This window comes from Rhinolophus sinicus, chromosome 10 (assembly GCF_057876585.1).
Source record: "Rhinolophus sinicus isolate RSI-liver-muscle chromosome 10, RSI-T2T, whole genome shotgun sequence".
In the NCBI taxonomy this organism is placed as follows: Eukaryota; Metazoa; Chordata; class Mammalia; order Chiroptera; family Rhinolophidae; genus Rhinolophus; species Rhinolophus sinicus.
In genome coordinates this window covers 12,880,968-12,894,837 of record NC_142510.1, presented here as the reverse complement: position 1 = coordinate 12,894,837, position 13,870 = coordinate 12,880,968, and the positions used below count along the sequence as shown (strand labels likewise).

At 49.9% G+C, this 13,870-nt stretch overlaps 1 protein-coding gene across 6 annotated transcripts; it reads right to left on the bottom strand.

The window, feature by feature from the left end:
* Positions 1–2,678: 2,678 nt before the first annotated feature.
* On the bottom strand, positions 2,679–11,818 carry NMRAL1 (NmrA like redox sensor 1). 6 transcript variants are annotated; one of them, XM_019756409.3, is made up of 6 exons: positions 11,614–11,818; positions 11,190–11,263; positions 7,993–8,231; positions 5,521–5,770; positions 4,007–4,257; positions 2,679–2,957 (listed from the first exon to the last, which is right to left on the bottom strand). In XM_019756409.3, exons 2-6 carry the CDS (start codon positions 11,227–11,229, stop codon positions 2,778–2,780), a joined length of 960 nt encoding a protein of 319 aa, XP_019611968.3. In that variant the 5' UTR covers positions 11,230–11,263; positions 11,614–11,818; the 3' UTR covers positions 2,679–2,777. The 6 variants fall into 6 exon arrangements, with proteins under 6 accessions (XP_019611968.3, XP_074178729.2, XP_074178728.2 ...); XM_074322628.2 differs by having other exon boundaries at positions 4,067–4,257; positions 11,614–11,808; XM_074322627.2 differs by lacking the exon at positions 11,614–11,818 and adding an exon at positions 11,481–11,560.
* Between the last annotated feature and the right edge of the window lie 2,052 nt (positions 11,819–13,870).

The window sequence follows — 13,870 nt, the reverse complement described above, 5'->3', positions numbered from 1 at the left end:
ATTGTGGTCACTTCTTCTTTGAAAGTTCAAGCAGCTTTCTACGAGCGGCTTAGCAGGGACTTATGACGTTCACCCATAGATGGGCCATCCCATGTCGCTCTGGCTGTCCTGGGGCCAGACAGAGAGGTGGTGGCCTTGTCCGTGGAGTCACACCCACCTAAGAGCACACGCACACTGGTGGCTGGGTGGTGCTCACAGGCGCTGACCTTCTCCCGCCCAGATCCCAGAGCAGGGAGCCTGCATAAGGCGACGTGCTGATTTGAATGAATGTTCTAGAAGTTGGTATGTAGCTTCTTTGGAAGCACACACTGGGATGGGTGTGCAGTGCAGCCTCCTTAGGTTCCCACAGGTCACTGTCTCCCTTACTAGATTCCCCCCCTCCATTATTTTCAGAGAAATAATATTCTTTGTGTTAAAATTTTTACTCATTGTAGTTTGACTAGTCTGGGCTCCCAGCAGAGACCGTCTCAGAAAATCCCCGATCCCGGCATGGCTGCAGTGGGCCCCAGGTTCTGGGCCGAGCAGCTTGAGGTGTGAGCGCACTCGCTGGGTTGGGTGAAGAGGCTGGGAAAGAACCGACGGGCAAGGAAGGGGCTCAGCAGTGACCACCTGCCAGTTTCAGCGGACATTTATTGAGTGCCTGCTGTGGTCTCAGCCTGGGCCCAGCACCATCCCAAACCTGGGTAGAGCGGCAGGGAACTAGGCAGGGTCTCTTGTGATAGCTCAGGTTTCTTCCTGGAGAAGTCAGCTGAGTCCCACTCATGTCTTGTCTGTTGAAAGAAGAAGTCCTAGAGGGAGACTTTAAAAGCGATAGGTGGGTTTTCTTGCTAGCCAGACACTGTCACTGCTGTACTGAGGCGTCTTTCCTTTGGACTTTGGAAGGTGGCAGTGCAAATCTGTAGCATCAAGTCCCTCTCAAGGCTCGGCTTGGGCTTATTCCCACGGCTGGCTCCTGAGACATTTGTCACCAGACAAATTTGAAGCCTCTGAATTGGGGCTGGAGCGTGAGATGAGGCATGTTAAACTACAAAGAAGTATCTCTAAGACTTTGGGGATTGAGAGGAGGGGGAAGGTAGACGTGTTTTAGCATTTGCTGAAATGTTAGGAAGAGCGAGGAGGGAAGGCAGTCACGTGGGGATGAGGACTTGGGCAATGGACCTCGTCTCTATCCCCACCGGCAGGCCCTGGGCTGATCGGTTTCCCACCTGAGCCATCCTGCGCCTCAGGCCTTTGGGTTCTGGTGGACTTGGATGCTTCCTTCCCTGCCAGGAACTCCCCACTCAGTGCAAGCATCTCTTCAGTCCCTCAAGCCTCTTGGCTCCCCTGTGTCTAGGGACTGTCCCTGCCCTTCCCTCTGTTCTGTAACACTGGAGCCCATGAGTGAATACTGAATTGTATGAGCAGCGGTGGCTTTTGTAGAAGGCATGTTTAGCACTCTTGTTTGTTAATAAACACTGAACCCTGCACTTTATATCTTTTAACCAGAAGTTCTACTTATTTGGCCTAATCCTTGTGAAGCGTCACACACGGGCTAGTCAGGAACTTTACGTTAAGAAACAAAGTGTGTCCTGACCTGCAGCCTCAGTGCCGAGTCAGTAGGATGTGGCAGAGGTTGTGGCTGCCCCGTGTAAAGGGGACGTGCTCTTCAGCTCCACCCAAGGTGTGGGAGGGGGGCTGCTATGCAGGAATTCAGACCATTCAGACCCCGTGCTATGTCACTAAAGCTGTTAACGGTAACTAAAATCTCCACATAAAAATCTGGATGCCCAGTTTCTCTTGGAAAGCACCAGAAGATCTGGCAGCTTACACTGTAAGCTATCAAATGCCTTTTAATTAAATCAATTAATGAACAGATTGAATGAATTTGATAGAACTGCCACCTCTTTGCATGACTCTGCGGGTTCTGAGGCCAGAGTAGAATAGTAAAAAGAACCATGATGGAGGTTACACAAATCCACAGAAGAAAAAAAGAAGCCTGCCATGGGACCTCGGGCCATGGAACCTCGAGCGAGTGGCCTGTGTCCTCTGGGCCTTGGTTCCTTTTCTCTCAAGTGAGCGGGGGAAAGAGAAGGCTGAACCACCCCTGCCATCCGAATGCCTGGTGGACATTACAAGCCTTTGCTGAAAGCAGTCACCTTTTCTCCTCAAGTGTCAAATTATGGTGACCTGTGGTCGGCAGATCTGCCACATTCTTTCATGTATTGTTTTCCCAGCCTGTTTTAAAGTTCACCACATCTTGAGGCTGTACCCCAGGGCAGGCCCCACCCAAAAAGAGGGTAAGGAAAGAGAAAGGGAGAAAGGACCAGTCTCAGACTCAAAAGAAGGAATACACTGGTGACCTTGCTAGCTTTCTGGAGATGAAGGGTGTGTGTACAGGGATGTCAAAAGGCGTGGCTCCCGGCTGGCATGGGGGGGCCCTCTGGGTCCTGGACTCTGCCCACACTTGAGTGAATTTCCAATGTAGAACAGGGTGGCCAAGCTGCAACCTGGGCTGTGGTCACAGCGCTCCTTTCACACCTGTTGGACTAAAAACTGCATTGAAGTCCTGTGTGTTCAGTTACCCACTGCCTCTTCCATCCTCACACCCCCTCACTGCGGGATCCTGTCGGAATTTGTGCCCCAGCAGGGCCACCGGGGCCCAAGCCCAGGAACAAAGCCCCTTTCTGTTGGAAGCCATCTGTGAAAACAATGGTCTTTATTAAAAACAAATTCTGTAACGCAAAAAGGATCACTGACTGCCTCCCGTCCTCCAAGATGGGGTTGAGAGGTGGGCAGGGTCACAGCCTGGCGAAGTCCCCTTTGTGTTGCTCCAGCCACTGATCCAGCGTCCTGGCCTTGGGGTTGAGCCTCAGGGTCAGTTCAATGTTGCGGTCGGGTTTCAGGGCATAGAAACGGAACATGTTGGCCAGGTCTTGGGCGCCGGGAAAGCCGAGCTTCTCGTAGTCCTCAGGGGTTGTCTGGAAGCAGAAGGGAATGTGTGAGGGTCCGTCAGCAGCTCAGTACCTGGCTGAGGCAGTGGGACCTGGGGTGGGAGGGGCACCTCAGTCCCTACCGTGGTCCTCGCTAAGTTTGTCTGAAAACCATTCTAAAAAAGATGAAAGTTCAGAAACCACTGTGCTAGGTCAATTTAAATCCTGTTCTTTCAAGATCTTGAGATGAAAACTTCTCAGTTCCTTCCAAATCAGAACTCTTCTTCCATAACTTTCTTGCCAAACACTAAAGCTGTTCTGCTTTCCAACAGAATTGGATTTGAACGTCTCAGCTACTCAAATCCTCCACCGCCCGCCCCCGGCCGGCCTTTCTTTGTGTGGACAGTGACATACAGCCACTTAGTGCCTCTAGTCCCATCCTGTGCTAAGGGAGCTTCCACATCGATTATTCCAGTCAATCCTTCACACACCCATTTTACAGATGAGGAAACTGAGGCAAAGAGGGGTCAGGAACTGGGCCCCAGGTCACACACTGGTGGGTGTTAAGGGCTGGGACCAGGATCCAAGTCCAGGGGTCTGACCCACCCGAAACCACCCCCATCATTGCTCTGTTTGGGTCCAGGGGAGCTACATGTGGCTTTTGTCTTTTACTACCTCGGAGTTTCCCAGGTTTTCTTTAATGAGGAGGTCTTACTTTCATAATGGGAAACACCGGAAATGAAGCCCCTGGAGGTCTGGACAGAAGACTGAGGGTCAGCAGGGAGAGGAGAGGACCGAGGGCCTTCTGCCCACCCATCCAGACCAAGTGTGTAGGAGGGCGCGGGAGGGGGCCTAGCTCTCTGACCTCCTCCCCCTTCCCTTCCGTCAAGTCGCATCCCAGAGAAGCCCAGCAGCCCTGCATTTGCACTCCTGGTCCTGGCCCCTACTGTCCTCTCTTCCTGGAAACTGTCCTCACTTGGTCAACTGCCTAAGCCAGAAATTTCACTCAGCAGCCACCCTTGGCTTCCACCAACAGCACGACATGACTGTTTCCAGTTGTGATGAATTCAGATTTACCCGGCCCTAGATCCCCCTACCTGCCACGCACAGAGCCCTCCCGGGGGTTGGAACGACCTGCCCGGGGTGCAGGGGCCCACCTGGGCGTCGCGCACAGCCTTCCCCGTGTGCTTGGAGAGCAGAGCCGCGTACTCTTCCACTGTGTGCCGGCAGGTACTGAGCCCGAGGTTCTGGCCGACATATTCTTCTGGCATCTTCAGCAGGCTGAGCACCACAGGGCCCAGGTCGGCAACAGACATGCCATCCATGGGTATGTCCCCCATGGGCAAGCCTGGGGGTGGGAGGGGAGAGGCACGTGCTGGCACAGGGCATGTCCCTGCGTGGACAGAGTGCCGTTTGCTGAGGGGAAGAAGCTGGTGTTCTCACCAGCCAATGACCGGGCATCTGCACAGATCACCTGGCACGACTCGGTCACCTGATGTCTGTGTCAGAGCAGAAGCAGCAGAGGCGCTGAGTCAGGAAACGGGATGCGAGCCTCGCTCTGCCCCCTTGCCACCCTGTTTAAACCTGATCCTGGGTTATTCCACTCTTAGAGGGGCAGAAGAACCCTGGACCTGCACCGCTCCCAGGGCTGAGATGGGGACAAGAGACAGGAAAAGAAGGGGTTTCAAAAGGTCCCCCGAGAACAAGCTGGTGCCGTGGGGCCCCATTGCTCCCAAGGCTCCAGCCTCAGTGTACTTTGTCACATCCCAAATTCCTGATGTAGAAAACCGTGGGTGGGGATTCCAAACACCAACTCTACTGACAGGAATAACAGGGGCTGGCCCAGAGCAGCGTGTGACAGATGTTCATTAACGCCTGCCAAGTCGCGGTTTTGTAGATGAAAGACAGTGGTGTTTGGGTCCTGCCATCTCCTCACCTATAAAAAGGGGCCACCACAGCTGCCCATTCATATCACCCAGGGATGGAGCTCCAACTCAGAACACAACTTTGCAAACTATAAAGGGCAGTGCCCATGTGTCAACACCAGGACCAGAGTGCTCACTGTTGGGGCAGACGGGAGCAAGGGGAGCTTGTGTTCACACACAGGGTAAGGGTGGCCAGCCGAGGGCACTCACCCCTCCCACTCTGGCCTCTTGAGCATCCTGCTCTAATCCACTTGCTGACCAGCAGGACACAAGTATATACGGTTCCCTCCAAGGCAGGATCCAGTGCAACCAGATTTGCAAACGGGTACTGAGAAGAAAGTGCTTTCCACTTTGTGAAATCTGTAATGGGCCTCGTCTTCCAAATCCTCTCCTTACTTTTGCAGAAGTAACAATAACTGCACCTGTCTCTAAAGCTTTCCACCGGACAAAGCTACGTCACCACACCTTGGTAGATTGTCTCATCGCCCCTTCAAAAGTCAGTGTTATGCTCATTTCACAGAGCAGGAAGCAGAGGCCCAGTGAGGTTACATGCCGTGCTCAGTCACAGGCCTACTGTGAGAGAGCCAGGACTTGGACCCAGAACCATTTGAGGACAAACCACTTTCTACGACACCCCCAGCTCCACAGAGAGAGCAGACGCTTGAGGAAAGAGGAAGGGTGCTCACTCAGCAAGTAGCTCTTTCCATCCGGTGCTTTCTGGGGCAGGAAGTAGGAGAGAAGGTTCTCGAAATAGCAGGGCAGCCGCACACTGGTCATGGGAACGCCGATGTCTCGGAAATATTCCTCCACCTCCCCTTTGCCATCAAAGTGGCCTGCCGCCAGTTTCCCCGCCGTCAGCTGCTTGATATTCTCCAGGCCGCTATAGACCACATAGCAAAGGCCCAGACGCTTGGCCAAATCGGCCAGCAGCTTTCCCTGGTGGGCAGGAAAAGAGGAACCACAAAGCTAGGAGGATGTGTCCCAAATCACGGCCGCGGCTCTCTAACCCAGAGTTGCCACAGTGCCTGATGCTAAAAGCCACTTACCCTGGGATAAGACCCCTCTTCCAGAACCACATCCTTTAACATGGGATAAGCCTCCACCACCCACCGAACCTGCCCGTCACTTCTCTAGATCATTTGGGCTGTTCTACTTTCTGACGTGCTTGATTGCAGCCTGCCCAGGTGCAATCTGCTGCTAACTCATGTTCCTTGGAGAGCCCTGGAGTCCCCAGGGGACAAGCTACAGCTCAGCGGTGGAGCACACCGGTGCTCGGGTTTTAGACCCGGCTCTGCACTGCACTGTGTGATGCAGCACAAGTGGTCTAACAGTTCTGGTGAAATGGGGACAACAATACTTGATGCATGAGGTTGTGTAGGGGGTTGAATGGTGGCTTCCAAAAAGGTGTGTCCACATCCTAACCCCCAGCACCCGTGAATGGGACCTCATTTGGGAAAAAAGTTCTCTGCAGATATAATTAAGGAACTTGAGGGATCATCCTGGATTACCCAGGTGGGCTCTTAACCCAATGACAAGTGTCCTTGTAAGAGACAGAAGACAGAGAAGGCCATATGAGGCAGAGGCAGAGACCGGCGTGCTGTGGCCACAAGGAAAACCTCCCACCAGAAGCTGGAAGAGGCGAGGACCGGAATCTCCCTTAGAGCCTTTGGAGGGTGTGTGGCCCTGCCGACACCTTGATTTTGGACTTCTGGCCTCCAGAACCGGGAGAGAATAAATTCCTGCTGTTTTAAGCCTCCAGGTTGTGGTCATTTGTTACCGCAGCCATGGGACACTAATACAGGCTGTCAGGATAATGAGATCTGCTTCAACCAGAGAAGCTACCTTTGTCCACTCCATGGAATGAGCTTCCATGTAAGATGTAACTGAAGCAAGGATCAAGGCTAAACATAAGTTTAGAGACCGGAGGTTCAGTCTAGTCTCCCTTTATTTTAGAAGAAGAAAACAAAGAGCAGAGCAGGGAAGTTACGTGTTCAAAGCCCCAACTGTGGCTAGGGGCACACGAGGCAGGACTGAAAGATGAAGTGTGTGACTCTCAGCCTGACGCCTTTCCTCTAGTACCAAGTATACAGTCCACACTGTGCAAATGTCCTGATCGTCAATGAGACAAACAGACGTCTTACGGTTCCTCTCCTAGCCCTCCCGCCACCTGGGTTCCATAACCACCTAACTAGAGAGAATCTGGGTGGAAAACAGAATAAAGGGAAACATACAACATGGGAAAGGGGACATGGGGGACTTTCTGGAATGACAGAAATATATTTTGATCAGATGGCAACTTATGGGTACATTTATCTTCAAATTTCCTCCAACTATACAATTAAAATGTGTGCATTTTATAAGAAAATCCTGGCTCAACAGAGTTAGTTTTTTAGAAAGTGTAATGTCATTGGATGACATAAAGTAGATTAGTGGTTTCCTGGGGCTGGGGGGCGGGGGGAGTGGGGAGTGAATGCTAACAAGTATAGGGTTTCTTTTGGGGAGGATGAAAATGTTCTGGAATTGGGGCCGGCCCGGTGGCTCAGGCGGTTAGAGCTCCGTGCTCTTAACTCCGGAGGCTGCCGGTTCGATTCCCACATGGGCCAGTGGGCTCTCAACCACAAGGTTGCTGGTTCAATTCCTTGAGTCCTGCAAGGGATGGTGGGCTGCGCCCCCTACAACTAGCAACGGCAACTGGACCTGGAGCTGAGCTGCGCCCTCCACAACTAAGACTGAAAGGACAACAACTTGACTGGGATAAAAGTCCTGGAAGTACACACTGTTCCCCAATAAAGTCCTGTTCCCCTTCCCCAATAAAATCTTAAAAAAAAAAAAAAAAAAAAGAAAAGAAAATGTTCTGGAATTAGGTAGTTGTGATGGTTGCCCAACTTTCTGAATATGTTAAAAACCAATGAATTGTACTCTTTAAAAGGGTGAACTGTATGGTACATGAATGATACAAAAAAACAAAAAATGCACTGGATGAGAAAGCACCCTCATCAAAGTCTAGGAGGGCTGCATGGAAGAGGAAAAGCCTGCAGGGGTCAATGTAGGGTAGGGCAGGGTAGGTCCGTCTTCCCAGTCAGAGCTGCCTCCCAGGAACCAGCAGGGAAGCCCTGCAATTAGCCCTGGCCTCCCCACACCCTCCCACCTGCCCTCACCTGCTTGACCTCCTGCTCCTGGCTGCAGTTCTCCCAGTAGTCGGTCACGATGAAGGTGGCATGAGCCCCGGTCAGGGCCAGTTCCATGCTGGCCTCATCATCCTGGTCTCCCTGCACTACTTCTGCACCTTGCAGCTTCAGCTCCTTTGCTGCCTTCTGCCCAGGGTCCCGGGTCACAGCCCGAACCCTGAACGTTCCATCTTCCAGGAGCGTCCGGGCCACTGAGCCCCCTTGGGCACCTTTGAAGATTCAAAAAGCCCTGCAGGATTGGACCTGCCTGGGAGTCCTGCTAAGGGTGAAACCCTGAAGGGAATGCTCCACCACAGCAAGACACCCAAGACACTTTGACTTGCCATCCCCATTAAACCATCTCACACCATTTTTAAATAACAGCTTTATTGAAATAGAATTCACTTACCATAATGTGCACTTTTTAACAGTGTAGTGGCTTTTAGCGTATTTAGAGTTGTGCAACCATCATCACAGTCAATTTAAAACATTTTCATGCTCCAGAAAGAAAATCGTAACCATCATCAGTCATTCCCGTTCTCTCCTCCCCCCAGTCCCCCGCAGCCACTAATCTGTTTTCTGTCTCTATGCATTTGTCTGTTCTGAACGTTTCCTGTAAATGGAATCCTGCACTATGTAGCCTTTTGTTTCTGGCTTTTTCCACTCAGCATGTTTTCAAAGTTTCATCCGTGTTTTAGCAGGCATCACACTTACACCTTTTATAAAATTTAACAAATGTATCATGAAATATTTAACAGATACAAAAAGGGATACCAACACCCTTAGCTTAAAAAATAAATTACCTACATCTTTTCCCAAAAAAATATCAAGAAAATTATAAAAATTAATCAAAAGGAAGAAAATAAAAATTATCTATACGTATGTGTACAAGAACATAACTGCAGCACTATTTGCAACAGTGGAAATGTATAGAAATTTGGTAGGAATTTGGTTAAGTAAGTGATAAATCTATATAAGGTAATTAGAAAGAATGGGGCAGATCTGTATGTAAGGCTTGGATAAGTGAACATGATTCTGGAGTGGAAAAGGCAGATTGCAGAACTCCAACTGCCATCATACAGTTCTGATGGGAATGTTTGAGTTTCTCAACCTACTAAACGCAGTTACCATCTGATCCAGCAATACCCAGGAAAACTGAAAACACACATGCACACAAAAACTTCTATATGATTGTTCGTAGCAGCATTACTGACAATCGCCAAAAGTGAAATAAATCAAATGTCCAGAACAGGCAAATCTATAGGCCAAAAGATTGGTGGCTGTCAGGGTCTGGGGAAATGGGGAGAAATGGGGAATGACAGCTAGGAGGTGTCAACGTAAGAAATGTCCAAACTTGTAGAGAATTTTTATGAGTTTATTTCAGTCAAAATGACATGTGCCAGGATGCAAAACCTCAACAGATTGAGAAAATGCTCCAGAGAATGGCAGGTTTGCAGATTATTTTATACATTAGAATCAAAGGAGGAGACATAAAAAGGGTTACATGAAATCCATGGGTGGCAGATTAAGGGAGCAGGCGAAAGCAAAGCAGAGAAATCTCTGGGACTGTATAAAAAGCAACACGGATAAACACATACTTCTTTTACACTGGTGGGTACAAGATAGTTAACATTTACAGTACACAGAGACAGTATGCTGGCAATAAGATAACACTGAGGGATTCTGTGGTCTTACACTGATGCCAGGGGTTGTACTTTGAGGGGTTTGGAAAAGATTACTCTGACATTTCAAACGTATGTTCTTGTAGATGCAAAAAGACACTAGACAGGCTCCCTTAAATCTGTCAAGGAAGCTACAGTCCTAGGACCATGACTACCTGCTATGACCCGCTTTTAGTTAGGAATTTGTATGTTCAGACCATCGTGTGGTTACTGTTGGTCTTTTGAGTTTGCAAGGCCCACCTTACAGGCTTCCCTTGAGCTTGTCAGGTTTAATATATGACCCTTTTTTCGTCCACCTAGGTATGAGGCTTCTTTTTGGGGTGATGAAATGTTCTAAAACTGATTGTGGTGATGGACACAGAACTCTGCAAATATACTGGAAACCAGTGAACTGCACACTTTAAATGGGCAAATGGTATGGTATGTGAATTGTACCTCAATAAAGCTGTTACATGTTTTTAAAATATATATAAGAAAGAAAAACAGGTGGGAGCAAAATAAAACACTACCGTTTAAAAATAATACCTATTTAGAGATACCTAATCTAGTAGGATACTCAAACTAGGCAACAGTGATGGACGGGGTGGAGGGAAGAGGTGGGAGGGAGATTTAATTCTAGTACGATGAGAGTAAGTATTTTTTAAAAATTCAAAGGGCATCTGCACTCAAGTCCCATCCCCACGGCTCCACCTCGTATCAGGAGTGGGAGCGTATGGGGACAGAGTCCCAGACAGCAGTTTCCAGGCTCTCAGCCTCACGTGGAAAGGTGCTGGCTCGGGTGGTAGATGGTCATCAGCTGTGACTAGTTGGCCATCAGCTGTTACGGGTTAGCCATTGGCCACTAATATAACTGCTGTGGCTAAGCTAGCAAGCGTGGCTTGCGGATAGTGCATTGCAGAGGCGGATTGCAGTTAGCAAGTGAGGTTGGTTGGCAAAGAAGCGGATGGCGGGTTGTGGATCCTGCTCCTGCTGGGTGTCTCCAACCCAGCTGCCAGCGAGACTATAGACCAGGGGTGTCCAAACTGCTGCACAAGGGCCAACTGCGGCCCATGATCCATTGTTAATTGGCCCACAGCAAATTCCAAAAATATATTTAGTATACTTAAATAAACCAGGTGAAGCAATATGTACTTCACCTCGAGTGAGTGGCCCAGCTGTTTGTGTATTTTACCGCATATGGCCCTTGGTGAAAACCGTTGAAAAAAGTTTGGACACCCCTGCTATAGTGGTTATGACTCCCCTACCCATGGCTCCGTGGGTGTTCCTTTTTGGCCTCACCATGTCCTCGTTCTTATGTGGGGAGTGGGACTAGAGACCCCACAGGCCACCCTACATGACAGAACCACCTCCTCAGGAGTCTGAGCCATTTCTGCTTCCCTCAACCCCCCGCCCCCCACATACACACTCTCCTGGCGCTGGGGACAGAGGGGGGAGCGCCCTGGCTGTGCCCGGCTGGCCTCCACGAGGGTCCTGCGCTTCCGAGCCTCCCACTGGTGTTCTGCTTACCTGTGGCACCAAACACCACCACTAGTTTCCTGTCCGCCATGACTTCCGGAGCAGGGAATTCAGTGCCGAGAAGTCTGGGGACCGAGGGAGACGCGGAGTGGGCGACCCCGCCAAGGACCACGGCGTGGAACAATCCCGGCGTGCACCGCGTAGGCCGGAGGGGACAACCAGCCGGCGGAGGTCTGGGCTCCGCGACCCCGGGCGCCACCCTTGGGCCTGACGCCCCCTACCCGGCCCGTCCCCTGGGCCCTCACCCCCACACCCCGCCCTGGTCACCGCGGCCAGCTTTACCTCCTCACAGCCGCCTGGGAGCGAAACGCTCCGGGGAATTGGGGACCCCCATTTTTGCAGCCGAGTCGACCGCGCAGGGGGGGAATCTAACACCACAAGGGGCGCCGATCCCCTGCCGCAGCTTCAGCCCTACCTGGCAAAGCCACCCCTTCTCCGCCGCCCTGCGGGAAGGGCCCTCAGGCCGCGCTGCTTCTTAACCCCCGCTGTCCAGGCCCTGACTCCGCGCGGAGTTGATCCGTCACCCTCGCCCACGGGCACAGATGGTTCGTCCCGGCTCGCGCGGGACTCCGCGGAATTTCAGGACCTGTCAGCCCGTCAGCCCCAAGCATGCGTAAACCGAATTTGCGTAAATCGGGTTTGGCAGAAATGCATGTACCGAGGCTGCTTAGCAGGCGATTCATGAATGCACGAAGCAGGGCGTGTGGCGGGGAGGAGAAAACAACCTCTTTGTCTTGAGTGAACATATGAACTTGTAGATATGGGGTGTCCCCTAAAGATAATCTGTATCCTTGAGTCTTAACCCCCTAAGGTTGAGTTCTTATATGCCTGACTCACGGTTGTGGCTGCTACTACTTGCACAGATGTGAATTCTTTTTAACAGAAAAGTGAGATTTCTTTGTTTTCAACTAAAACTCACAAATGATGCTCTCTCGCCTCTTCTGAACACTTACTGCTGATTGGATGAAAACATTCGTTTTTTCATTCATTCCAAAATCTGTGTAGACCCACCCAGGAATGACCCCTTGGGGACAGCAGTCACTTGTCTGTTCACTGCTGAATTTCCAGCATCTAACATAGTACCTGGCATAAAGTAGGCTGATTGACTTGTGTAAACATCTGCGAGGCACTGGAGTTACAAGGAAATCAAGCTAAAACTTGATGCTGTTTTCCTGAATCTAGTGGTGGAGCTACTCCACAAGGTAATGTGTAGTTCATTTATGTAAAATACTGGTCTTTATTTATAAGATGCATATATTTATGTTAATAAATACACACTTATGTTTACTTCATTTATAAATGAAGGTATCATCTATGTGTTCATCTTGCATAAATATCTTGTAATGTCCTCCACACCTTGTTGTGTTATGCCTCTGTGCTTAGACTGTAATGTTTGCCTGGAATACCTTCCTCCCACCTCCTTAGATAGGGTTGACTCCTACTCATTCCATAAGATTCCACATAACCACCACTTCCTCCAGGAAGCCCTCCCTGTCTCCTAAGCTAGGTTAACTACTCCTATTCCATCCCCAACTCTATCCCACTGGCAAAATTGTTTCTACCATATTAGACCAAGGGCTTCCTGAGAGCTGGCCCCATGTCTTGTTTGTCTCCGTAGCTCTTCCTCCTGGCAAAATGTCCAGCACGTAGTAGGAACTCAATAAATACCTAGTAAATGGAACCCAAGTACATATTACTCTGATGAAAGTTGAAGTTTTTGTTTAATTGTCTGGGGTTAAAACACAAAACTAGATGTGCTGAGGTCTGCACTTTCAGGAAATAAATCCAAACAACAAGGTTCCCTGCAGGATCATCTGGATAATTTGCTAGGCCTGGTGCAAAAGGAAAATGCAGGGTACCTTGTTCAAAATCTTTCAAGGATTTCAAGACAATGACAGCTGAACATTAAACCAAGTGTAGGCTCCTTCTGAAGGTGGGAACCTGTGTGACTGCTCGGGTCATAAGCCCATGAAGCTGGCCTTGGTGCCCAGGTTTAACAGAGAGTAGCATCCAAGGGCCACATTGGGACCCAAGCAACTCCAGTGCCTTTTGGCTTTGCTGAACTTGCAGCTTGGGAAATCAGTACAGGCAATGAGTTGCAGGGAATAGCACCTCTGCCCCTGGGCTTCTGGTCAGTGGTGCCAGTGCCAGGGGGCTGTCTGAAGTAGGTGGGCAGATTGGCATCCTGGGCAAAAGTCTTGTCTTTTGAAACCTTATCCACTCTGTGGTCCCCTGAGACCTGAATGGAGAGATTTAGCTACTGACTGGTTCCTTTCTGTGGGACTTTTATATCTGACAAAGGACCTCCTACAAAGCACTTGCCAGTTCACCCAGCCCAGTGACATGTACTAATGATAATAGTGGGAACCCTTTTCGGGGCTCCTCCTATGTGTCAGAGCACAGGATAAGCCCCACATTATCTCATGTGAAACTTCAAAGCAACCCCTCCTTCTTCAATCAGTTTAATTCAAGTGTGTGTGTGTGTGTTTGGGGCAGGGAGCAGTACAGTGTGTACTTCCCATTAGTCCTTTCTTAAAATTCATTTGTTTTCATTTGATTTTGAGAGCCAAGTAATGTATAATGCATTTATGCATTTTATAAAAAATTTAAATGGTACTGTAAATGAAAGTTCCACAAGACTCTTTCTAAGGGATAACAGAGAGTTTTATTCT